General features: G+C 43.4%; 1 protein-coding gene across 1 annotated transcript in view; it reads left to right on the forward strand.

Annotated features, from left to right (window-relative positions):
- Positions 1-14,344: 14,344 nt before the first annotated feature.
- Positions 14,345-26,808, forward strand: part of FSTL1 (follistatin like 1) — a 56,978-nt gene continuing 44,514 nt past the window's right edge. The window contains exons 1-2 of the mRNA XM_061167073.1: positions 14,345-14,490; positions 14,652-14,708. Coding sequence (XP_061023056.1) covers positions 14,488-14,490; positions 14,652-14,708 — 60 coding nt within the window. The 5' untranslated portion in view covers positions 14,345-14,487. The remainder of the gene's footprint in view (positions 14,491-14,651; positions 14,709-26,808) is intronic.

The following is a 26,808-nucleotide window of genomic DNA, read 5'->3' on the forward strand; positions in this document are numbered from 1 at the left end:
AAACTTCCTTTCTGCAGTGTAAGGTACTATTTCCTGTTATTGACCTAAATTGTACTCTTTTAAGTTTCCTTGGACACTCTTTAGTACAATCTTTTCATTTTAGTTGCCAAATCTCTTTGTAAAGGAAGTATTTACACCATGTTCTCTAGGCTTTTTCAGGCTGCTTGGAAAAGACACAGCCGTATCAGTGAAGGAATTTATTGCAAGGATACATGAGAGTGTCAGACAGGAGGGTTCCTCTCTGTCTTGACCGTAGACTTCCAAGATTGAGAAGCACAGCAATCTTCATAAAGACCTGGAATAACAACTCAACATTGCTTCACTCAGTCTGAGCTCTAGTCACCCACTTTCCCTTTTTCCATCTAGTATTTATTTTTCAAAAGACAATGGATGGGATCAGGTAGTTATGTCCCACCATAACGTCCCCCTTTCTGATTGGACTCTGTGACTCTTGGTTTAGGTCATATCCAACTGCATTCTTAGCTTTTGACTCAAGGAGAAATCTCTTGTTTCATCATTTATGGCCAGGAGAACAGGATAAACATGTGACATAAAAACCCAATTTGAAAGAAAGGTGGGGTCATGACAGACATTTGAGGCTTCATGGTTTATCACCCAATTTATATTTAATAAGTTCTATTTTATAACTTCAAGTTTTCCTTAATGCAGGAAAAGCTACAGACACTGGAAAAATGTGGAGATTAACAAGTTAACATAGCAGATCTGAGACAGCTATCCTTAGAAGGTCCTGACTGCAAGGTTGGTCCATGACTGGCATCAAGAAAGTTGGATTTCAGGAGGGTTCCCACCATTCCCAGAAACTATGAGAGTGGTCCCTTGTGCCTAAATTGTGCAAGCAGTGTGGCTATGCCAAACACTTGCTTTTCTTCTAAAGCTCTGGAATTCTGGTAGGTACTAGGCAGAGTGTGCCTGCATGACCAACTCCCACTAAAAATCCTGGTCACAAGTCTTAATCAGCTTCTCTGATGGGCAGCATCTCACATATGTTGTCCCCATTTGTGGCTGGAAGATTTCCATGCATTATGACTGACTCCAATAGCAACAGACTCCTGGAAGCCTGCATCTGGTTTCCTCTGGTCTTTGCCCCATGTGCCTTTTCTCTTTGCTGCTTTTGCTCTGTATCTTTTCACTATAATATATCATAGCTGTAAACACAACTATGTGCCCAGTCCTGTTAGTCCCCCTAGAGAATCGTGGAACTGGAAGTGATCTTGAGGATCCTAAACACACAGTCAACCTGGTCACAGGTTTCCATTCATATTGCAGTAGCACCATTAAAAAAAATTAGTAAGCCTCTCTGCAAGGAAGAGACATTACATTCCCTTCCACCATATATCCATTACAGCTATTTAAGTCTGTAACTTGAAAGAGCCAACTTTCTTTGGAAGAAGCCATAAGTGTCTAAAAATTTAATGAGGGCAAAAGAAGAAACATCAAGGGGGCAGACCTAGCTGGAGGGTGCTTCTCTGGCAGGCTCACTCTGAGCTGTATTCAGCAAGTTAATGGTGACATTTCTATTTCATGAAAAGCCAGTAAAAATGAACATTTTCTGCCACTTTTGCATATCCTAAGTGAACCAAATTCTTCTATTGCATGACCTTCATGTGCAGGTCAGTTCCTTTAACCAGCTGCATTTATTCACTTCCATTTTTAGGTTTTGCTGGTACATTAAAAATAATACCTAAGCCCTGCCATTGCTCAAAAGTGCCTGATTTGCTCCTAGGGAGTAGCCCAGACTCTGGAAGAATCTGTCTGTGAGGTTTTATGATAAATATCAGTGATTATGCTGATAACAGAGTGTTCCACCAAAACTAGGCAGGGAAGGCATTGCTTTTCAGCTGGGGAAAAAAATCATAATCTGCTTTCTACAAAGCCCACAACTGGTGCGTTAACGTCCTGCTTCTTCTCCTGAGGGTAGGAGTTAGGAGAGATGACGAGAGGAAAAAAAAGAGGAAGGGAGGTTAAAAGGGGGAACAGAGAGGGAAATGAAGTTGCCAGAAAATGAGAAAGGGCTCTCTTCAACCTTGAGCTGTGGCCATGAAAATCCCTATCCCCAGGGGTCCTCTCAGGAGAGGCCCAGCCCATCCATAACCTGCGACTGCCAGTTAACTTCATGGCACCACTGAGGTCACCCTCTCATCCAGCCTAGACCAGTCCCATTCTGACTGGAACCTATAGGAGGGTGGGACCAACATTTCGATCAAACATGCAACTTTTCTGATCACCACATAAATTCCAAAGGCAGTTCTTTACACTTACATCTGGATTCAAAGTGAAAAAAGTGAAAGTGATTGTCATTCAGTCGTATCTGACTCTTTGAGACCTCATGGACCATAGCCTGCCAGTCTCCTTTGTCCATGGGATTCTCCAGGCAAGAATACTGGAGTGGGTACCATTCCCTTCTCCAGGGGATCTTCCCAACCCAGGGATCGAACTCAGGTCTCCTGCATTGTAGGCGAATTCTTTACCTTCTGAACCACCAGGGCAGCCCGTACATCTGGACTAGAGGAAGGAATATCCAATAGCCCATGTCCCAGGGACAAGTCTGTTGTTCCTCTGCCCATAACCCTACACAGCCTCATGGTGTCCCAAGCTAGGAAAGAATCCAGGAATCTGGCCAAAAGCCTTGTTATGGATATTTGTTGTTTCAGCCCACCTCGTGTCTTTTCTTAGGAAAAACCTCTAGCCTCATGTGGTTTAGGAAGCTGTTAATCAGCATGTGATGCCTGCTACAGGGATGGTATCACAACCAAAATACAGCCCAGAAAAGGATCACCCAGTTGACAAAATGCTTTTTCCAAACACATGGTGATGGGGGTGGGGTGCAGAACATTATACAAACAGAACCAATCAGAAACCTTCCCTGGGTTGGATGTAGGGACCTTGGGAAAATATCAGTAAACACTCCTTTCTTGTTGCAGTACCAAAGCTGAGAGGATGCAATCTGGGCACTTGCACCAGCCATCTATTCAGCCAAATGGAGAAACTGAAACTATAGATTAAGCAGAGAGTCTTCCCAGGTGGCACTAATGGTAAAGAACCCTCCTGACAATGCAGGAGACATAAGGGATGTGGGTTAGATCCGTGGGTCAGGAAGATCCCCTGGAGGAGGGCATGGCAACCCACTCCAGTATTCTTGTCTGGAGGATCCCATGGACAGAGGGGCCTGGCAGGCTACGATCCATGGGGTCACAAAGAGTAGGACACGACTGAAGTGACTCAGCATGTGCACTGATGAGAGAGAGAGAAAGAGCAAGTACATCTAGGATTGAATATTGTATTCATTTCCTGGGGTACCATAAAATATTACCACAACCTTGGTGGCTTACAACAACAGGAATTTATTATCTCCTCATTCTGGAGACCAGAAGACTGAAATCAAGCTGTGGGCAGGGCAGTGCTCCCTCTGCAGACTCTGGGGAAGACTCTGTCCTTTGCCTCATTCAGCTTCTGGGGACGGCCAGTACCGTTCCCCCTACTTCCATCTTCATAACACCTTCTCTCTGTGTCTCCTCTCCTCCTTTGTCTGTATAGAATATCCATTTGCCTCTCTCTTATAAGAATGTCTGTGATCCAGGATAAACTCCTCCTCTCAAGATCTTCAGATTAATCTCATCTTTGACATATAAGTAATATTTACTCTTTTGCATTAAAAGGTAGCATTTGCAGGTTCCAGAGATTAGGAAGTAAGTATATCTTGATGGGAGTTGGGGGAGAATTCCTTTTTTTTTTTTTTTGCCTACATGTCTCATTCAAGTCCCCGAGACCTTATTTCTTGCAGCTCTTCTTTCAACACCATATATCATCACCAGTCAATGAGTTCCTTCCTGGCTTCCCTGGTGGCTCAGATGGTAAAGAATCTGCCTGCAATGCAGGAGACCTGGGTTTTATCCCTGGGTTGGGAGGATCCCCTGAAAAAGGAAATGGCTGCCGACTCCAGTATTCTTGCCTAGGAAATCCCATGAACAGGGAAGCCTGATGGGCTATAGTCCACGGGGTCACAAAGAGTCAGACACAACTGAGTAACTAACACTTGGTTTAGGCTGCCATAAGTTGAGTTTAGTCACTTATATTAAAGGTGTCTTAAATAATACACATGTCCGTGTCTGCAGCAAGCTTGGGAAATGGAGGAGGTAGCCTGGTACCATAGACAGAACATCTGTTCTTTTGCAAGAGTTTGAGAAAATCATTTCCTTTTCCCAGCTTTGATGTTCCATAACTCTTACAAAGATAAGGCTTAAAGGACTGTTGCATTTGCTTATGCTAGGTATTTTATTGGTTTAAACACTGCGTAATTATATTTATGGCTGACGATCAGCTGGGACTTTCTGCAATTGTGATAAAAAAAACTCAACATAAGACGCTTGAGCAAAACCAAGCAGACAACAAAGCTAAAAAGTCTGGGGCTAATCAGGTACCTCTCAACTTGAGGCTCTGATGATATTGGGCTCCATCTCTTGGCTCTGTCTCTTTAAGATTGGCAGCATCTCAAGTCCCAGGAGGTGGCCCCTTGCAGTGTTAAACTGACATGTCTGACCAGTGGAAGAGAAAGTGGATTTCCCTGATGGGTAGAACAAAAATCTTGAAATTGGATCTCATTGGCCCAATTGGTCTGACTCCTGCCAGATGCCTACTGCTAAACTGTGATCAGAGGAATGAAAGGCAGTGATTTGCTTACCCTAGAGATCATTGCTTTACCTCTAGAGTAGAGCAGAACACAAGGATGAAGAGTGAAAGAAGAGTGGTGTTCTAGAGGGAAATGCAACATGGTTACCTGAAGTGGGATGAAAGCACGCTGGCTACAAAAGGAATAAATGTATACTAAATATTGGAGTATTTCATGATAAAAATTCCTTTATTTATTCAAATGAATAGGCTTGCCAAGTGCATGAGAGATTGTTATCATAAACCATAGTTTTGTGAATATAACATGATAATTTATACTACCAATTTACAGAATTTCCAGAAATTAACTTGGGGAAGATTGTGTGGATCTAGCACCTTTAGTAGAATAGGCATACATATAAATTCTATGTTGTTCTGTGTATGTAAATAAACACATAAATATGTACCAAATATTTGCCCAAGTTGCTGATGAAAGCATCTTGTCACAGGTACTCTCAATGATTAAACAAAATGTCACAATGAATTTGATTAATGTCACAATGAATGTGATTAACAGTGTAAATACTGTATTCATTTGTAGAAATCTTCTTTTGGCCTAAGTGTGAGATTTAGTTTTCTGTAGCAGTGCTCTTCAAACTTTTTGGTGACATACCTCCACCAATAACAATGAACCAACTAAATATATTATAAAACATACAGGAAATATGAAATAAGATGACAAGTTAAAGATAATCAACATTCAAAAAACACATCATTTTACTTATCCATGGTCAAAAAAACCTTTATGCTCTTCTGGGCAAAATAATGATAATAAATTTAGTGAGAGTGGTGTTTTTATTTTATTTAAAAAATATTTGCTTAATATCTTGTGACAGAGAAAATTGAAAGTCTGATCTTAAGTCCAGTTTATTTTGATATTTGGCTTGATGACTCTGAGAGGTAAAAAAGACAACTTTTTTTTTTTATAGACAGAACTGTGTTTTCCCCAAACTCATATGTTGAACCACCAATGTGGCTGTATTTGGAAATAGGGCTTTTAAGGAGGTAGTTAAGGTTAAAAGTCTTTCCTGGTGGCTCAGATGGTAAAGAATCCACCTGCAATGCAGGAGACCTGGCTTCGATCCCTGGTTGGGGAAGATCCCCTGGAGAAGGAATGGCAACCCACTCCAGTATTCTTGCCTGGAGAATCCCATGAACAGAGGAGCTGGGTGGGCTACAGTCCATGGAGTTGCAAAGAGTCAGACACAACTTAGTGACTTGCACACACACAAGGTTAAAAGAAGTCAGAAGGGTGGAACCCTAATCCAATAGCACTACTGTCTCTAAAAGAAGAGGAGGACACCAGGGATGCAATCACACAGAGAAAAGGTCACGTGAGAACACATCAAGGAGGTGCCCATCTCCCAGCCAAGGAGAGAGACCTCACCAGAAGCCAGTGCTGCCAGCACCTTGATCTCACACTTTCAGCCTCCAGAACTGTGAGAAAATAAATTGCTGTTGGCTAAGCTACCAGTTTGTGGTGTTCTAGATATTCTACTATGGCAGCCCAAGCAGACTAATACACTCCAAACATTCACACATCCAGATGGCAGATGTGCATCAATGGCCCAGTCACAAGATTGTGCTAAGTCACTCAGTCATGTCCGACTCTTTGTGACCCCATGGACTGCAGTCCATCAGGCTCCTCTGTTCATAGAATTTTCCAGGCAAGAATACTAAAGTGGGTTGCCATTTCCTACTCCAGACAGCACAGCAATCATGCAAAAAATTTTGTCAAAATTCAGCTAGTAAATTTCCATCTTCTCCAGAAATCATTTGCTCTTCAAATTAATTGAAAGCTACCTTCTTTAACTTTTTACAAATGCATAAATAAACTACTAAGTCTCTTTGTTGGAAGCTTTTTAAACAGGGTTAGAAAATTTTGTTCAAGTTTTTAAAATGGGCATACATGAGAATATTTATGGGTGCCACACCATTTTTGTTTGGGACAACAAAATCACCTAACAGTGAAACGCTTCAAAATATCCAATTTCAAAATATTTTTTCCACAGCACATTTATTTCAAAGAGCAATTACTTTCTCACTCATTAGTATCATAAATTTTCCATGTAGTGGTAAATTGTATGTGGGTTCTTTTTTTAATCTGACAGGTAGCATTCTATTTGTTATCACATAAAAAGCCAGCAAATTTGGAACATCAGTCTTTATATCAGGCAAAGATTTGTGTTTTCAAGTTCAACAACATTTATGGCCTGTGTCTCAAGACAATCTGTAAGCCTCTGTGTGGCACAAAATATTTTCAGTCACTTCCCATATCAATACTAAATATTAAAATATCCTGCTCTATGTTAATTTATAAAATTAACCACACTAATGACTTTCTATAGCATGCTATGCAGCTCTGACCTCAGTATCCTTGCTGCAGTAACTCGTTTGTAGCTCATCTGTAATTGCAGGGCAAGGGATTCCATCTGTGAGGGTAGCTGTGGAATGTTACCCTGAGTCCTTCTGCTCTGTTTAAAGCAGACCTCCTCCTTGACTTTACTTACACAGTTCTTCCAGAAGATACTGAGTTCATTAAAGAATTGTTATTAAGAATGTATCCTTTCTAGTACTACAGTTTTTTGTAGTTGCTCACACACAAAAAGCAGTTCCTTGTTGATTTCATTATTGAAACAATATAGTCAATCTTTAAGAAGAAGAGAAACATTGAGACATCCATATTTTCATCCCTATGTAGTAACTTTGCATGGTGTAAATTGCTTTTAATAGGGAAAAGGAGTAGTCAAGGCTGTATATTGTCACCCTGCTTATTTAACTTATATGCAGAGTACATCATGAGAAACACTGGGCTGGAGGAAGCACAAGCTGGAATCAAGATTGCCAGAAGAAATATCAGTAACCTCAGATATGCAGATGACACCACCCTTATGGCAGAAAGTGAAGAAGAACTAAAGAGCCTCTTGAGGAAAGTGAAAGAAGAGAGTGAAAAAGTTGGCTTAAAGCTCAACATTCAAAAAACTAAAATCATGGCATCTGGTCCCATCACTTCATGGCAAATAGATGGAGAAACAGTGGAAACAGTGGCTGACTTTATTTTTCTGGGCTCCAAAATCACTGCAGATGGTGACTGCAGCCATGAAATTAAAAGACGCTTACTCCTTGGAAGGAAAACTATGACCAACCTAGACAGCATATTAAAAAAGCGGAGACATTACTTTGCCGACAAAGGTCCGTCTAGTCAAGGCTATGGTTTTTGCAGTGGTCATATATGGATGTGACAGTTGGACTGTGAAGAAAGCTGAGCACCAGAGAATTGATGCTTTTGAACTGTGGAGTTGAAGAAGACTCTTGAGAGTCCCTTGGACTGCAAGGAGATCCAACCGGTCCATCCTAGAGGAGATCAGTCCTGGGTGTTCATTGAAGGGACTGATGTTGAAGCTGAAACTCCAGTACTTTGGCCACCTGATGTGAAGAGCTGACTCATTGGAAAAGACTCTGATGCTAGGAAAGATTGCGAGCAGGAGGAGAAGGGGATGACAGAGGATGAGATGGTTGGATGGCATCATCAACTCGATGGAAATGGGTTTGGGTGGGCTCCGGGAGTTTGTGATGGACAGGGAGGCCTGGCGTGCTGCGGTTCATGGGATCATGGAGAGTTGTACATGACTGAGTGACTGAACTGAACTTGCTTTAATACTTGCTTTTCCTGCTAATTTTCAGATGTGTGTATGTATAAAACATATATATATATATATATATATATATATGATTTTGGGGTTTTTTTTTTGCCAATTCCAATGGTGTATGCTGACCAAAAATGTGTTTTAGCTTGTCATCATATTGTTTTCCATGTACTATTTCTACTATTCTTTTTTTTTCCTACTATTCTTAATTAGAGCAGGAAGATAATTGTTTCCCCTCAAGGTATGTCCTTTGCTATTAAGTAAGAAACCTAAGAGTGTCTCTAAATATTTAATATCAAATTAAGTGAAATTTTCTAAATTACTGAAATGAATATTGCAAATATCACCCTCCAAAAACAAGTATCTGTCTTAATGTCTTTATGTTCCAGATACATGGTTTCTAAAGTTCTTGGTAATTCCAAGTATTCCTACTGAGTAACTCAAAACATACTAAGAATGAAGATATCACCAATAATAATGAATATGAATCCACATCTCAAATAGTCTTATTGTTATTTTTGACTTTGACTCATCAGATCTAATTAAGTCATTTGTTTTTACTTTGTTAATGTGGCAGTCAGTGAGCTCTTTTCAGAAGTAGAAAATATGTCAGCTCTACCCTTTTCTTATTAATAGGAAGAAGGTTTATCCTCAATTAACGGATCCATAGCTAAAATGTTTTTAATCTAGTTAAAACTAGATTGTATACTATATAAATCCATGTAAGGGGGCACACCACAGTATAGCACAATATATTAAAGGGAGCTAGCTGCATCCATCCCTTTGTGGGGAGAGCGCCCGCTGTCTCCTCATGCTGCATCCATCCCTTTGTGGGGAGAACGCCCACTGTCTCCTCATGCTGCTTGGCAATAGGGTGTAATCCATGACTGTCTGACACAGGGACCAAATATGAGAAACAGAGTCTGTCTACTACCTGCAAAGTTAATTTCTATTTTTAGATTGGAAATGAGTAAAAATAGACATTCCAATATTCTTTTCCCATGCCCTCTGGGAAAAGGGGCACCCCAACTTTGGAGAGTGCTGGTTTCACAGTGTAGGTTGGTGATTCATTGCTGCAGCGGACATTGTTGACTTGATCCCAGCATTCATTCCTGCCTTTCCTGTCAACATTACCCTGATTTTCTTCTGAGTAGATCCTCATTGGCTTAAACCAATCAGCCCAGTCCAGCCTCCAATCAAAGTGATTGGTATGGAGATGTCAAGAAACTCAATTTTGGCTTTCTTTTTAAAAAAGTGAATGCTAGGAATTTCCTGGCTGTCCAGTGGTTACAACTCAGTGCTTTTACTGCCATAGTCCAGGTTTGATCTCTGGACAGGGAACTAAGATCCAATAAGGCAGTCCAAAAAAAAAGTGAACCCAAAGAGCCTCTCTCACGCACCTAGGTGGGGGCAGTCCAAGGGCATGATAAGACTGGCACTGCAGCCAGTTTACCACAGGAAGAGCATAGACTGGAGCTCCCAGGGCCACCATGTGGATCCAGGGATGAAAAAAAGATTGCCGAAGGTAAAGGGGAGAGATGGCAAGAAATTAGATCATTGGTGACCTTATTTGAGCTCCAGTTGAAGGCTTTCCTGAAGTCAGATTTACCCCTGGATTTTTTAGCTAGTAGGTGAATAAATTCTATGTAATTGCATAAGCCATTTAGTCAAGTTGGCTTCTCTATCATCTGCAACCAAAAAATTCCTCATGATACAGCTATCAACTCTTTTGGTTTTTTGTTTTGTTATCATTTTTTATTAATTTTGTTTTATTTAGTGTTTATGATAGTGTGTCAAGTTAACCATACTTTGTAGCACAGAATTATCATCAGTATCCTGCAAGGTCCTTCCATTGAATGATTCCCCTAGTAGCTCTATTATTACCCCCATTTTATAAAAGGGGAGACTGAGAGCAGAGGTAAGTAACTTGCCCAAGGTCACTGAGTAAGTAACAAAGCCAAGATTTACTACCAACAGTGTTCTTAATCACTACAGTATATCAGAAAGACTACACTACTCACATACTATAATTTGGCATTGTCCAACTCTCTCATTTTTGCCACTACAATGAATATAAAGTAATATTTACTATTTCTTATGTAACTTTGGACAAGTTACTTAAACTCTGTATCTCAGTTCCCTTACCTATAAAATGGAGGTAATAAGATAATACTGACTTTATAAGGTTGTTGGATAGTTTAAATTGTACCTGTTACTTTGAACATCTTTTCTGTATTTATTGGCCATTTAGGATTCCTTTTTTGAGAAACTTCCTGTTCATACCCTTTGCCCATTTTTCTATTGAGTTTGTTGTCTTTTTCTTATTGATTTTCAGGGGTTACATATTGCAGTTATGTCCATTTTAGATATTGAACATCTTTTCATCTATCACATTTCTGTGATGCCCTTCATTAACAGGAATCTTTAGTTTTTATATAATCAATTTGATCAATTGTGCCCCAAATGTGGAAAGAATAAAGACATGAAAAACAATGTTTATGACATCAGCAATTTAAAATCTAGCTGAAGAATCAAAACCAACAACCAAACAAACAAGTGTTAGACACTGTATGTATGAGTGCATGCTCAGTCACTTCAGTTGTGTCCTACTCTTTGCAACCCTGCCAGGCTCCTCTGTCCATGGGATTCTCCAGGCAAGAATACTGGAGTAGGCTGCCACGCCCTCCTCCAGGGGATCTTCCTGACCCTGGGATATAACCCTCATCTCTTGAGTCTTCTGCATTGGCAGGTGGATACTTTACCACTGTGCCACCTGGGAAGCCCCTATATAATCAACTATTAACCTCAGAAAAGTACCCAAATTTTTCTGAGTTTCAGTTTCCTTACTTGGAAAGTGGAAGCATTGAAAAAATATTTTCCAGTTTGTTGTGGTAGTTAAATAAAGTAAGACCTGGTTCTTGTAGTTGGTATCTGGCATATAATAATTGCAATTCATAAGCAAAGCACATCATCAAAATAATAATGGCTACCATTTATGGAGGTCTGCTACCTGCCTGGCACTTACTCTAAGTCACCATATTTAAATTCCACAAGCCTCTGCAAGGCATTATTGCTGCCATTTGTCAGAAATCTAGGTTCAGGGAGCTCAATAATTTGACAAAGTCACACAGCTGGTATAAGGTAGCAACAATACTGAAAATGTGCTAGACACTCTGTCGAGTCTGACTCTTTGTGACCTCATGGTCTGTCCATGTAATATTGAAAGCCAGGTTCATTTGTCCTTAGACCTCATGTGCTTTCCACTATGTCAATTTTTTGCCAGAAAAGATGCTAGAAAAAGCAATGAAACTTTACTTGGATCCTTAAGAAAAAGAGAAAAGAAAAAGACAAAATTTTAATAGACCAAAGGAGGAAGGCGGAGAGGACGCCCTGCCAGATTCTGAGGGAGTACAGTGCATATGCCAGGGATGAAAAGTACTGTGAGCTATTAGAGGGCAGAAGGAAAACTTGTCCAACATAGTGCCCTTCAGTCCAAGCGCAGAGACGGGGACAGGGTAACTATTGGTGGGGGGTGTCTATTCCCTACTTCTACTTCCATAACGAGGAAGCAGGAGTACACTACCTGACCAGTGAGCTTGACGGAGGAACTGGCCTTGTGTCCTTCTGAAACCTCTGGTCTGGAAAGCAGGCCTGCCCCAGGAAGCATGTATTTTCTGCTTTTCCAGAAGTTGTAAAACTACAGTCAGCTTTTACAAGCAGACTTTCCAACTCTGCTTGTGATTGGTGGTGTTTGTTGTTGTTGTTGTTTAGTCTACTAAGTCGTATCTGACTCTTTGCAACCCCACGGACTGTAGCCCACCAGGTTCCTCTGTCAATGGGATTTCCAGGCAAGAATACTGGAGTGGGTTGCCATTTCCTTCTCCAGGGGAATCTTTCCAACCCAGGGATCAAACCCACATCTCCATTGTGGGATATGTTCAGTTCTGGGCTGAAGTACAAGCCGGTCTTTATCTCTGCAGATCTAAAGCCATGGCTACCATTCCAGTTTTTACCAGGGACAAAGCTGACATTTTGTTTTCCACCAGTCGTGACTCCTGCAGCTATCTCGATGGATTTTGAACTTGCATGGGCTTTGTGGGTGTTATCTGAAGACTCCTAAGACTGCAACAGTGTGCATTCAACAAATCATGGTAAAAGAGTGAATATGACAAGTTCAAAGAACAATGAGAAGACAGCCTGATTTGAGTAGAGAACATATAAGTAGCTTTTTGTGAGTATTCATGGGATTATCCAGCCAAGAATACTGGAATGGTTGCCATGCCCTCCTCCAGGGGACCTTCTGGACCCAGGGATCGAACCCGTGTCTCTTGTGTCTCCTGCATTGGCAGTCAGGTTCTTTACCACTAGCACCATCTGGGAAGCCCTACATAAGTAGCTTGTAAGGTTAGATGGATGACTTACAAGAAAGACTTTTGTTTCTGATGTGGGAAGAGTGCTTAAGTTTCTGAGCAAGGAAACAGCATGAGGGAGACTGTGTTTATGTAGAGATAATATGGCAACGGGCTGCAGTGAAGACCAGGGGAGGAAAACCAGGAGCTGAAGGGCAACCAGAAGTGGTTTCTAGAATTCCTGAGTGAGGGAAGATGAAGGTTTGGTCTAGGGAAGTGGAAATGTGAACTGGAGTGAAAGGATGAAAGGGAGATATCAAAGGAAAACTGCCAGGATATGGTTACAACTGGGGTCCAAGAAGTGGAGATACCTTTTTCAGGCACCACTCTGAAAGATGTAGATGAACACACCCAGAGCTTGTGGGAAGTGGGTCTCAGCCTTCAGTTCAGTTCAGTTCAGTTCAGTTCAGTTCAGTCCAGTCGCTCAGTCATGTCCTACTCTTTGTGACCCCATGAACCGCAGCACACCAGTCCTCCCTGTCCATCACTAACTCCCAGAGTCCACCCAAACCCATGTCCATTGAGTCAGTGATGCCATCCAACCATCTCATCCTCTGTTGTCCCCTTCTCCTCCTGCCCTCAATCTTTCCCAGCATCAGGGTCTTTTCCAATGAGTCAGCTCTTGGCATCAGGTGGCCAAAGTATTGGAGTTTCAGCTTCAGCATCAGTCCTTCCAATGAACACTCAGGTCTCAGCCTTGGGCACCTTAAATCTGTCAAGTGGACTTGTTCTTGGAACCAAGGACCCCGGGCACAGGCTAGGAAAGAAGTTAGGGTTGGGAGCAGTTTGGGGCGACAACATGGACAGAGGCAGCACACATTTGAAAGCCTCTGGGTAGAAGTTGGTGGAGATGTAAAGCATGAACATGGAGAGGACTTGGGATGGCAGGGATGGGAACAGGGACACAGATGAAGCTGGGAGGAGAGCAAGGGGACACCGGTCGCTCCTGGACTGAAGGGAAGGACAGGATGAGGCTGCTGGCAAAAGTTGGAATCAGGATCTTGTCAGCAGAGGAGGATGGCTTCCACCTCCCTTCCCCCTGTCCCGGCCCCCCAGGAAATCCACAGCTGGACCCATAGCAGCTTTCCTCGGGCTGGCCTGTCTCTTCTGGACCCTGAGTCCCCTTCCTCGTGCTCTGGCGACAGTGACGCCCCGGACCACGGGCTGCAGGGGTCCCTCTATCAGCGGCAGGGGGCGACTCCAGCTCCCCAGGCCGCAGGGTTTTTTCCCCCCAGGTTCCTGCTGCCGGTCAGAGCCGGGGCCCTCCCCAGCACCGCCCCACCTGGCCACCGCCGCAGCCAGCCCGCGCCCGCAGCCAGCCTGAGCTGCCGCAAGCCACCGGCCCCTCCCGGGGGTGGGGTTTAGGCTCCCCCTTCCACACTCGCTTTGTTGCAGGGCCCCCCCAGGGCAACCCCCCAGTCTGTCTCCACGTCCCGGGAGTCAGAAAGGTGCTAAACTAGGGCCCTGGTGGGAAAGGGGCTCAGCGGCGCGCGGACGCTCGCGGGCTCGAGGTAGCTAGGGATTGGGAGGAGGGAGCTGAGCCTGAGCCGCGAGGGCCGCTGCCGCAGAAGGGGGAGGAGAATGGGGAGGAGCTGGGGGGCAGGCTGTCGGGGAAGGAGGGGTCTTAAGGGGCGGCGAGCCCAGGTCGGATTTCCTCTGAGGCTGGCGATCCGCGAAGCTCCCACCTTCCCTTAGAGCTCGCTGCAGCCGCCTGCCCCGCGCCCTCCGGAGACCGGGACGGGACCATGGTGAGAGCGGGGTGCGTGGCGCGGAGCCGAGCGCACTGGCGCGAGCCCTCTGAGCAGCCGAGGGTGGCCGGGCGGAGGGCGCGAGCCGCCGGGACCCGAGGAAGTTTCCGGGGTCGGCACGGGGCCCGGAGCCTTCAGGCTGGCTCTTCTCTCTTCCGCAGATGTGGAGACGCTGGCTCGCGCTCGCGCTGGTGACGGTCGCCTGGGTCCACGCCGAGGTAGGTGAGCCTCGGAGCAGGTCCGAACTCGGGCGCCGGGGCCACTAGGGTCTGCGCGTGGCGCGGGCAGTGCGTGCGTCCCCGGGGATGCTCTCCCCGGGTCGGACTGGGAGTTTCCATCCGCCGGGTGAGGGGGCGCTCGGAGCAGAAATGCTACTTAGGAAACTTAAACCTTAAAAATCAGGAAAAGTAGTTTGGGCCGTAAGCTGGAGCCCCACCAAGGCTAATATGGAGGGAGAGTGGGGAGGGGGAGTGAGGACGAGCAGGGCCGGTTGGGACAGAGGCGGCGACACGAGCAGGAGCCGAGTTCAAAAAGGCGCCTGAGTTCTTTCCTTCACTGGAGAGGAAACAGAGAGTAGTTGGAGCCTTCTCCCTTCCGAGTCTGTCTCCTGGGGGAGGAGGGGGGCGGTCCGGGGAGCTCAAGAAATTCTTCTTTTAGGGCGGGAGATATATATATATATATATATATTTTTTTTTTCTTTTTCTTCTCTTTTATAAAGTAAGATTATGATTCTCTGATTTTTTCTTTCTTTCTTTGTAAAGTGCCCTGGGATTTTGTGTTACTATCAGAGCCAAATAACGGCCTTTAAAAAATCTCAGTTTTTTCCTAAACTGGACATTGCGCAAGTATGAGCAATCCGTTGCTCTGCTCTTTGAGGGCTCCGCGTTTCCAGTCAAAGTATTTCAGCGCTTTGGGGGTAATGTTTTCTTTTCAACTCCAGTGACCTTCCTGAAACACTACAAACAAACCAACAAACCCTTCACTCACAAGCCCCTCCATTAACTCAAAGGTTTATGGACAGAAAATAAACAATTCTAAATTCCCTGGGCTCTAGTCTCCAGAAAAGTGAGGTCAGAAACCAAACATTTGATAATTATGGCAGGAAATGTGGAAGGAATTAAAAAGCATGAGGGAGAAGAAATGGAATGTACATTACAAAAGAAATAGTTCCCTGGTGGGTGGTTATTCTCCCTCTTTGAATTTTTTTCTTCATATTACGGTTTAGCCGCACCCTTACCATCACAGCTTTCCTGCCCAGAAAAGTCATAAAAGCCTGCAAGGTCTTCACGATTTAAAAAAATATGCACATTATACTCAATTCTCATTTAATTCACTACTACACTGTTGATTGATCTGGAAACAGGAGCTGTTTTTTACTCAACAATGAAATTAAAAATCAGGCTTCCCTGGAAGCTCAGACAGTGAAGATTCTGCCTACAGTGCAGAAGACCTGGGTTTGATTCCTGATTTGGGAAGATTCCCTGGAGAAGGAAATGGCAACCCACTCCAGTTTTCTGGCCTGGAGAATCCCGTAGACAGAGAAGCCTGGCAGGCTATAGTCCATGGGGTCGCAAAGAGCTGGACACGACTGAGCAACTGATACTATATTAAATTAAAAGACTAATTTTTTTGGATATCTACTTGTGTTGTAATAAAACTCCATTTGAATGATGGGGATACTAAGTCAGAAAGGTCACATAATTAATCTACAGTCCTAAGTTGTTAAATGGTAGAAGTGAGATTTGAAGATAGTCTGGCATCACACCCCAGGCTCTTAACCACTGCCTCCCACAAGGACTTCATATTTGCCATGTACTTCTTGGCATAGAGCAGACCTTGGCTGGGCTGCATACATCATTTCATCTAAAGCTTCCCAGAACCTTGGAGGGTCACTTTTGTTTTCCACATTTTACAGGGAAGTAACGGGTTCCAGGAGATTAGGTGAATGGCTAGTTAGTTCTGAAGAAGGATCTGAACCCAGCTCTTTCTGCTGGCAGAGCTCATCTTGATTTCCAGATCAGTTTCTCATGCATTTTGTTTTCCAGGGTTTGAGTTTGAGGGAGGACCCTTCTTCACTGGCTGATTTAGTCCCAGCTAAGGAACATCCTTGCACCCCTGCTGTTGACCTCAAAAGGCAAAACTATAGTCCACTGATGGTTGAGGAGAATCCCTGATTTGTTTTACTGCAGGTTTAGGAATTGCCAGCTAGTGTGTGAAATCGCTCTGTGAACTGGAATGCAAGTGTGAGGAGTGAGGGGGCCATAGGTTCACTCGTTACAAGGCTGTGTAGCCCAAGGTCTGGGATCTATTCTCAGAAGCTGTTTGTACTACACCCCCTCCCCCAGTGCATTGCAGGGAAAACTTTGGCCCTCATAGGAAGTTCCCTCAGCAGCAATTTCCTGCTTGAGGTGGAAGAGCAGAAAGTACTCTCACAGAATTCCCAAGGCAAAATCTGAGGGGAAAGGGGCAAAATCAAGAAGTGCTGAGGCATGAAAACTGAGGAAAGGAGTGGTGCAGAAAGAAGGCTGTGAACTCAGGGTATGTGAAGAGTAGGTATGATGTAGGTTTTATTTCATGACCCCAGATTATTAAGGATTATTTTTTAATGAATACAATCTCTTGGTGTCTGGACCTGGTAACATTTGGCAAGTCTTTAATCCATGTTTTAATAATAATATACCTTTAATTATTAATGAAAAGGTAAATTAGCCCTAGCAGTTTAGATACTACTTTCAGCATTTTATCATGTGGTTAATGGTGCTTGCAGTAGAAATTTTTTTCCTTGTTAGCTATAATAACATATAGCAAACAAAGCCAAATAATTTACTGTCTTTATTGACATCCACTTTAGTAGTCTCTAGGGCTAAAATTACACAAATATTGTTGAGCTTTTAAAATGAAATTTAAAAAACAAAGTTTTCTTGGTGCTTTTTGATTTAATATAAGCACAAGGATTCAATTCAGCATATTTTTAAAGCATTTGATTGCACAACAAATTATGTTGATATTTGAAGAAGTCAAGCCTTTGGAATAGCTGTAGACCTCTAGAATCAGGGGTGTGCCAAGCTTGAAAAAACGTGGTTGTCGTCATTATCAGTGCTAGTCTGTAAAAATCCTGTTTGGTTGGATTCAAGAAACTGTTAGCAAATCTCCTTAAAGAAAGTGTTCTGTTTTGAATGTTTTCCATGGTCACTTATTGGCACCTCAGAGTTGCTTTTTGCTTCCTCTCTGTCTTTCTGTCTTAATACTTCAGGCAGCCTCCATCAAAATTCCATCCCATTCAGCTGAGCTCACTCCCATGTGCTGGTTAGAGTCTGCCTAAAGGGGGTGTTGGCACATGTCTCTTGATGAGCCCTGTCTCTTGGTATATTAGTGTCTGCTGTGGGTGAGGACTGGGGAGTGGCCGCACAGAGCAGAATCTTTTTTTTCAGAATCTTTTGGGAGGGGCTGTATGGACCTGCTCACTCTCCCTCACCGCCCCCTCTCCCAGTGGGAATTACTGCAGTTCACTGAGAAGTGTGCAGAGCAGAGGCTGGGAAAGGTTGAGAAGTCAGGGATTGGTGCGTGTGCCCTTGAGTCTTGGTGGGTGGGTCTGAGTCCAGCACCATAGGCTGAGGGGACCCTGTGGTTCAACTGCCTGCTTCCAGAAGGCAGCCTTGGCAAGTGCCCAAGCACACTCCACTGTCTGCTGGTGGTTATGTCTGCTGGCACTCTGATTTCCAACATTCCAGGTCTGTAAATTCACAGGTCACATGATAAGTCACAAGTGCAGGAGACTGATTCACAAATCAGAACACTTATTCTAGGGAGGGGTGCTTAACCCGTGAACTGTGAGTGCATCGCTTTTAAGATAATAGTGACAAGAATAACAACAATTATACGGATAGGCAAGAAGATTAGTGCATTGTTCCTCTGAAGCCAGATTTCTTAACCTCCTTCATACCCTATTATCAACATACAGTTAATCAACCACTAGGGGTATTATTGGCTAATGTGGGATCTCCTTTATATTCTTGAGAATTATTCTAATAGTGGATTCAGGTGGGCCAAGGTGTGAGTGATTTTTTTCCCATTTTCCCTTGATTTTGCCCACATCTTCTACAGGAAAAGCTAGGATTTTGATATCTATCTTGTATATTGACCACTAAAATAGTCTCTTGTTTGTTTATCCTTTGGCAAAGAGGACTCCTTGCTGTGATTCTGGAGGTCATTGTTAGAAAATGGAACGTTAAAATATAGCAGGGGTTCTGCTGAATAGCCAAAACAGAGGGACAAGCACCCTTCAAATTGAAGCCCTGGATACTGAAAACATCTTTAGAAGGAACATGTCACAATTCCCATAGAAGTCTCTGGATTGGAAAACAGAAAGCAGGGGTCCATTCTCAAGCTCAGAGGAGTGAGTTTGGGAGGAGCTGTGAGGTGAGGGCATGGCTGCTATGAATGTGATGTCTTGAAGAAGGAAATAAAGTCTTCAGATTCAGTGAGGCAAGAAGATGCATGTTTCCAGGAGAACAGAGAAAGTAAAGGATGAGCTGTAAATGCCAGTGGTCACACACAGAGAATTGAAAATGTCATGGTGTCTTCTTCCTACTCCTTTTAAATAAATGTACATCCAGACAGAGATTTCTAGTAGCCACAAATAATATTAGCTTAAGGACACCAGATATTATAGGATTGAAAAACAACTTATCTTTGGATGGGTTCATTTTATGAGCTAGGTGACTGATGTCCTGTAGGTCAAATGCATGCTTCTCTCTTAAGGTGCCGTCTTCTGTCACCTGTGACTTTGGTGTGGGATACTTTCTCTAGGAATGAGTCATCACCAGCACAGACCTTGCCTTCCCGATGCCCCTCAGGCAGTATTCCCTGCTGCAGGCTGAGCATGCCCCACACAGGGCAGAGTCGTGGGTGAAGTACAGGGCATGGTCTCTGCCCTTAGGTTGCTTACAATCTAATGGTGGGCCGTGGGATTTAAACGGTGGCAGCCAAAATACGTAAGATTATAACTACCTGATGAACAAGTATCTTCACTATTATTATTATTGCTTTTTTTTACATTAACAGAGGACGGCCCTTGATTTTTAAAGTTCTTTTACATTAATACAATGCACAAATTTTTAATGTATAGCCTGAAGAACTTTTATATATGAATATACCCATGTAGCCACCACCCCATCAAGACTGAGGGAATTGATGCAGTAAGGAGGCCATAAACGCGGGGTGTGTAGAAACAGTTACAACGAAAAAAGTGAGGAATAGATATGATCAAGGTTACATTTCATCACTTGATGATCATTATCATTTAATTAGTCCAATCTCTTAATGTCTGGCCCTACTAGCAAGTTTTGGCAAATTTTAATTCATGTTTTAACAATGAATTAAATGAACCTTTAATAATTAATGAAAAGGTAAACGAACCCTCTCCATATGAGATTTGCAATTTGGATATTATTTTAAGCATTTTAACTTAGAGGTAACAGTGCTTTCAGTAGGAGATTGTTTTCCTTGTTAGCTACAAAAACATAACAAACACAGTTGAATACAGTCTTGATTGACATGAATTCATTTTAGCAAACTTTGTATAGGCTTTGGGGGAGCTGACTTGACTGTTTTGCCAATAGATATTCCAGGGCTCAATATAATCTCCATTGAGAAACTAAATCAAGGGTAGAAACTCAAGTAATTCCCTTTGACCACTTTGCCCTGGTCAGTATTATTTTTAAAGGGACTCTACATAAGATGCCTATCACATCAATTCTGAAAGCTAAAAACTTTAAACCTACTACAAGAGTTAAGAGTTAACAGCAATATATGCCAGTAAAAGTTATATTTATAAAATTTAAGGCTCTAGCAAATTATTATGATTTAAATTAAAAAGCAGAACACTCCCCACTCCAATGCCCTATCCTCACACCTATGTAAAAATTTATAGAGAAGTATGACAAAATGTCTTAAAAGCCATCATGAGGATTCTTGTGATGAATCTCACATTTTCCAAGAGGAATTTATCCTCCTAATAAATGCTATTTTATTCAAATAAAAAAGTAGTATTATTTTCTGATAAAATATGGAAATATGTTAATAAGAAGCCCAGGGAATATAGAAAAAACTAGAGCAAAGAATAAAGTTGCCTGTAATTCTACCACCTAAACTTAAACTAGCCTTTCATTCCTCCTTTCAGAGAAATCATCAGTCAGTTAACAGATGTATGTGATGTGCCTACTAGATGCTACAGGTAATGAAAGTTAGTACCTCCCAACACTAGGATAAGGGGCTTCCCTAGTAGTTCAGACAGTAAAGTATCTGCCTGCAGTGTGGGAGACCTGGGTTCGATCCCTGGGTTGGGAAGATCCCCTGGAGGAGGGCATGGTAACCCACTCCAGTATTCTTGCCTGGAGAATCCCCATGGACAGAGGAGCCTGGCGGGCTATAGTCCATGGGGTCGCAAAGAGTCACACACGACTGAGAGGCTAAGCAGATCAACACTAGGATAAATGGCCTGCAGAGATGAAACAAACATGATGTGTGTGTCATCACTATCTTCTCCCTTACCTATGACAGACCTTGCTAATCAGTCATAGAATTCTTCCTTCTGAGACTAGAGAAAGTTAGAAAATCCTTCTCGGGGATGAAGTGTATGTGTGCATGCTCAGTCTCTCTGTTGTGTCTGACTCTTTGTGACTACATGGACTGTAGCCTGCCAGGTTCCTCTGTCCATGGGATTTTTCCAGGCAAGAATACTGGAGTGGGTTGCCATTTTCTCCTCCAGAGGATCTTCCTGTCCCAGGGATCAAACTCGCATCTCCTGGGTCTCTTGCCGTGGCAGGCAGATTCTTAACCATCGAGCCACCAGGGAAGCCCCAGTGCCCTAGGTAGCCACTAGCAATCGATTAGTCTGTGTGTGAGGTAAAAAGATACTTGCCTTTTCTGTTGGAAAAGTCAGTCCAATTTGGAAGTCAAGCCAGATAGTGGTATGTCTTTAGCCAGAATTAAGATGATTTAGAAGGCAGAGTTTGGGACTATGTGAAACAAAGACAACATGGGGTGATAGAACTAGCGTTGCAAATGAAATGGATGAAAATGTCAGGAAAACAGTAGTTTGTTCCTAGCTCAAGCTTCTAAGTTCTTTAGATGAATTCGAGCATCTTAAAACCTAAGGCAAACTTTAACATTGGCCATCAACAAAAATATGAGTTTTCTTGGCTCTTCTGGTGGAATAAATAGTTGCTCTTGCTAAGGCTCTAAGAACTGCTATTGTCATTGATAACACTTGCCTGGCAAGAACATGCTAATGGAAAGCTCTTTGGGTAGTTGGAGTACAAAATATATCCAGTAAATCTGCATTTTCTCCTGTGGTTGGAGAATTTCCATGTAATCTCTTCACAGACTTTTTATATGCTCATTTGGAAGCCATCACCAGTAAGCTGTTCCCAGGATTGTCTGAATTTATAACCTTTAAAATGTTTCCTCTGTAATCCCAGACACTATATGTGACCAACTAAGCTGTTGCCAAAACAAGTCATGTGACACATGGCAAAAGCCTGATATGATGCACGCGCGGTTTATAATGTGTGTGGCATGGGTTATTGGCTTGAATTGGCTTGAGGCAGGGAAAATGCCTCTGTTTTCTACCTTTTATTGTATTCAAGATTAAAATCCTGCTGCTGCTGCTGCTAAGTCACTTCAGTCGTGTCCGACTCTGTGCGACCCCATAGACGGCAGCCCACCGGGCTCCGCCATCCCTGGGATTCTCCAGGCCAGAACACTGGAATGGGTTGCCATTTCCTTCTCCAATTAAAATCCTGAGTCTGAGGCAAAGTTTGCCTTTTTCCTCACAGTCTGTCATTCTGCCCTTCAGTGATAGTAAATGAATGCAATTTATTGATCTCCTACAGCAGTGCCAGGCATTATGCCAGTCAGTCTGCACATATGCTTCTATTAAGAATAGTGTGGAACTAAAAAGCAATACCATATTGGTCCCTATTCTGAAATAGCTGCTACCACCATAGCTAATGTACAACTCAAATGGACCTGGCCACTAGGGAGCCACATCACCTCCTGCTGCTGGTGCAAAAATCTTTGCATTGCAGCTGTGGGATGGATGCCTTCTCAGAATTTAAGTGGCTCCACCAGAGCTGCTGGGGCCATTTTCAGCCTGTTCACCTAGACCACTTGACCAGTCTATCCAGTAGGTGGCAGCTTTTTGTGTGGGACTTCATCTGAAATTGTCTGTTCTTTGAGTGCTGGTGCTTTTCTTTTATTTCCCATTTTCCTGTCACTTGAGCCTTCCACTGAGTTCCTTTCTTCATTCTCTTCTCTTGTTCTTGTGTCTGGGTGTTTTCAAGCTTTATCTTTTACGTGGACCCTGTTACAAAACTTCTTGTGATTGAAAAGAACCTTATAAAATAATGAAAGAGTCTTTGACTTAGAAGTCCTGCTCTTCCCCTTTCTTGCTGATATTACCATTTTAAAGCCACCTAATTAATATCTCTGACTTGCAGCTTCAGTTAAGAGCAAGTGCTTTGAGGTAATGAACTGGGTTTGAATTCTGACCTTGCTGAGCTGTGAAACCATGAGCAAGTTACTTAACCTCTAACCTCTCTGAGCTCACTTTCCTCATTTGTAAAATCAATAATGGCCATCTCTCTTGCCAGTCAATCAATTAGATAATAGAAAAGGCTTCTCCTCATAGCACACAGTCAACGCCAAACATTTGCAGAAATGAAGTGCCTCTTCCCAGAATGTTTTTGACTCATGATTAGGAATTCTCAGTTTACACATTGACATTCACAAGGTATTGTCTGCATTTGTACAGCCTGTGCCCTAGCTCAGGTTATTGCTCTGTTTACTGATTTATCCTTGGGAGGAAGTATAGCATAATGGTTTAGCACTCAGGCTTTGAAGCTATATTGCACTGTGCTCTGCTAAGTCGATTCAGTCGTGTCCGACTCTTCGTGACCTTATGGACTATAGCCTTCAAGGCTCCTGTGTCCATGGGGATTCTCTAGGCAAGAATAATGGAGTAGGTTGCTATGCCCTGCTCCAAGGGATCTTCCAGACCCAGAGATGGAACTCACCTCTCTTCCATCTCCTGCATTGGCAGGTGGGTTCTTTACCACTAGCACCCCTTGGGAAACCCTGAAGTTATATTACCTGAGTTTAAATCCTAGGCCTTATTAGCTCTGTAAACCTGGGGAAGTTACTTGACCTTCTGGTTCTGTTTCCTCATCTATAAAATGGGCTTAATATGACGTAGTCACCCCATAAGTTAGCTGTGAGAATCGAACTCTTCCCTGTAAAGCAAGTAGAAGAGTGGTTTGGCACATAGAGTGCAGTAAATGTTAACTATTATTATCAATCTTGTGGCATCTCTACTTAATGAAAGAACTTCAAAGTCGTGTTTGTGTGTGTTGTGTTTGTGTGTTTGCATATTCACACATGCTCATGGCTGGCAGAATTCCCCTTGCCTCCTTTACTCTCTCCAGGGATTAAGGATCACCTTTTAAAAGACAACTAGAGTATTTATTTCAGTGGATGCTTTGTCGCCCAGAATTCATATCAAAATCCTGCCTCCACTTAGACTTAGCCAGTCTTGCCTTCAGACTTCCAGCATGTCCTCGGTAAAGCCACAGTTCTGTCTTTCCTCTGAGAAAAGAGTTAAGGACTCATCAACCTCCTGTGCGCAGGCAGTGAGCTGTGTAAGCCAGCATAGGTTCTCTCTGAAGACTGAGTGAATAAGGCAGAGAACTGGAAAGGGAAGAAGAGTGAGGTAAAAAGAGAGGTAATAAAACTCCTGTGGAATTTTTGCAGATCCAGTTGTTTTCCTGTGTCCCACCTTCTGACATATGGAGGTGGCCGCCAGATATCTTCGGTTTTTTGTAGGATTTGTCATTTACATATGTTCTTTCTGTAGTCCCCATAGCACAGCCTGTTCCCAGGCCACAGATGCTAAATTTGGGGTTTAGAAAATGTGATCAGGCCAAGGAATAGAACCCTTTGCTTTCACTGTTTGAAAAATAAATACCTTCTCTCAAAGACAGGGTAGGAAGTGTTGCTGGAGCAGGCTGATCTGTCTGTTTGGGAACCAAGGCAGCGCTGCAGTGTTTTGCACACAAACTTGAGTCCTCTGCTGGGCACTGCTGTGTCTGGCAGCCAGCCCTGACTGCAGCTTCACGTGGTTGCCAATTCCCAGGCCCTGGAGCCTGTCTCTTTATTGCTCCCTGTGTTGCTCACTTCATCTTTTCCCCTCTACTTTCTTGTCTTTCCTCTTCTTTCTCATCTCCTTCCTCCACCATAACAGAGAGGTCATCATGGAGTGTTTGGGCTACCTTCAGTTCAGTTCAGTCGCTCAGTCGTGTCCGACTCATTGCGACCCCATGAATTGCAGCACACCAGGCCTCCCTGTCCATCACAAACTCCCGGAGTTTACTCAAACTCATGCCCATCGAGTCAGTGATGCCATCCAGCCATCTCATCCTCTGTCATCCCCTTCTCCTCCTGCCCCCAATCCCTCCCAGCATCAGGGTCTTTTCCAATGAGTCAACTCTTCGCATGAGGTGGCCAAAGTGTTGGAGTTTCAACTTCAGCATCAGTCCTTCCAGTGAACACCCAGGACTGATCTTTAGGATGGACTGGTTGGGTCTCCTTGCAGTAGGAGCTGCCAAAACATGCACAGAGCACCAGGCTCACATCTCATACAGAAAGAAAACTGCACAAAATCTTGATGCCTTATTTTGCTTCATCCATCTGGGACAAAGTAACATTTCTCCGAGTAAACTCAAGGAAGGCCAGTAGAAAGTATCACAAGCCTGTTCTTTATGACGCTCTGAGTTAGCGCTGGTGACTAAGACATAGACCTGTCCTCAAGGAGCTTTCAGGCCAGTAAGGGAGGCTGACAGGGTGACCCACCGTGGTAAGTGCTAGGACAGGGCTGACAACCTAAGCCATCACTGGGGGTTGCAGGAAGGCCTCATAGAGGGTGTGTCCCCAAGCTGAGCCCCAAATATGAGTGATGTTAGCCAGACAACAGCAGGGAAAGACAAAGAGCCTTATCTAATGCTCACAACATGATGATGCTGTTACTATAATCTTCATTTATCAGTGAAGAAACCATAGCTCAGAGGATTCAGTTAGTTACCCCAAATCAGCCACCTAGTAAATAAATAGTAAAGCCAAGATACAAATCCAGGACTTCAATTCTCAATGCAAATACTCTGTGTTCAAGTGTCCTTAAGGTCCTCTTAGTTTTATTTATGAAAGTGACTTTGAAAACAAAGCAAAGACCTTTTCCCTAGGTAACTCGAAACTCAAAAACAGCTGCCCAAGCTCTGTCATTTACCACCTCACGCTCTATCAGCTACAAGTGCCTGGATCAGTGTTTCAGGCCAGTCGTGGTCATCTGGCCACATCAGCATGCACATGGCCTCGACTTGGTTCACGTCCAGGTGCTTATCTGACACACAATGAAGTGTAGATGTCCTATCAGAGTGCTTGCTGCATAATGGTCAATGACTCAGGAGATGCTTTATAGCAGTGTCTTTGCCCGTCAGATGTATTCACAACTGTTCCACATTGAATAAGACCAAATGGCAAGACAGCTATAAATCTCCAGCTAAGTGTCAGGGTATGCTTATCCACACTGTTGATTGCACAGGAGTGGCTGGCCAAGGGGGCAAATTGGGTTGACCCCCATCCTGTGCCCTGTCCTGGGGCTTTTCTGACCACCCAGAGGGTCACCATTTTTCTGACTGATGTGCAGAGCTCCCCAAACCCCAACATTTTCTCTCAGATGTTTGATGCTTATTGGACTATGGTGGCCATTTCTCCTCCATACATTTTGTAAATCAATATCATTTTAGGGTCTTAGAAAGTTTTCATAACTGGCCTCCATCGAAAGCCACCATAGTCCTTTGTTTTTGTGGATTTTCCTTATGGATTACCTAAGATGATACAAATGGAAATTTTTAAAAATCTGTTGTTTTGCAACCAAAAATGTGCTGCTTTTGGCTCATGTCCAACTCAGTCTAGTTTGGAAACTATGATTCCCCAGGAATTGAGAAAAGCATTCCTAGCTTCCCCCTGATTGCTGGATTAGCACAACTTCCCTCAGCCCACAGCTGAATTCCAGCTCCAAGGAAGAAATGTCTTAGACAGAGTGAACTCCCAGCCCGGAACCCGTCAGAGGTTGTGTCATGTGTTTGCATTAGCTGAACAAAAAGCAAGCAGGCTTTCCGGCCTTGCTCCCCGTCCGACACACGCCCCCCCCCCCCCGCCCCCCCAGGAGAGGCCAGTTAAAGTCTAGACAGTGTCTGCTTGGCA

This window comes from Dama dama, chromosome 19 (genome assembly GCF_033118175.1).
Source record: "Dama dama isolate Ldn47 chromosome 19, ASM3311817v1, whole genome shotgun sequence".
Classification (NCBI taxonomy): Eukaryota; Metazoa; Chordata; class Mammalia; order Artiodactyla; family Cervidae; genus Dama; species Dama dama.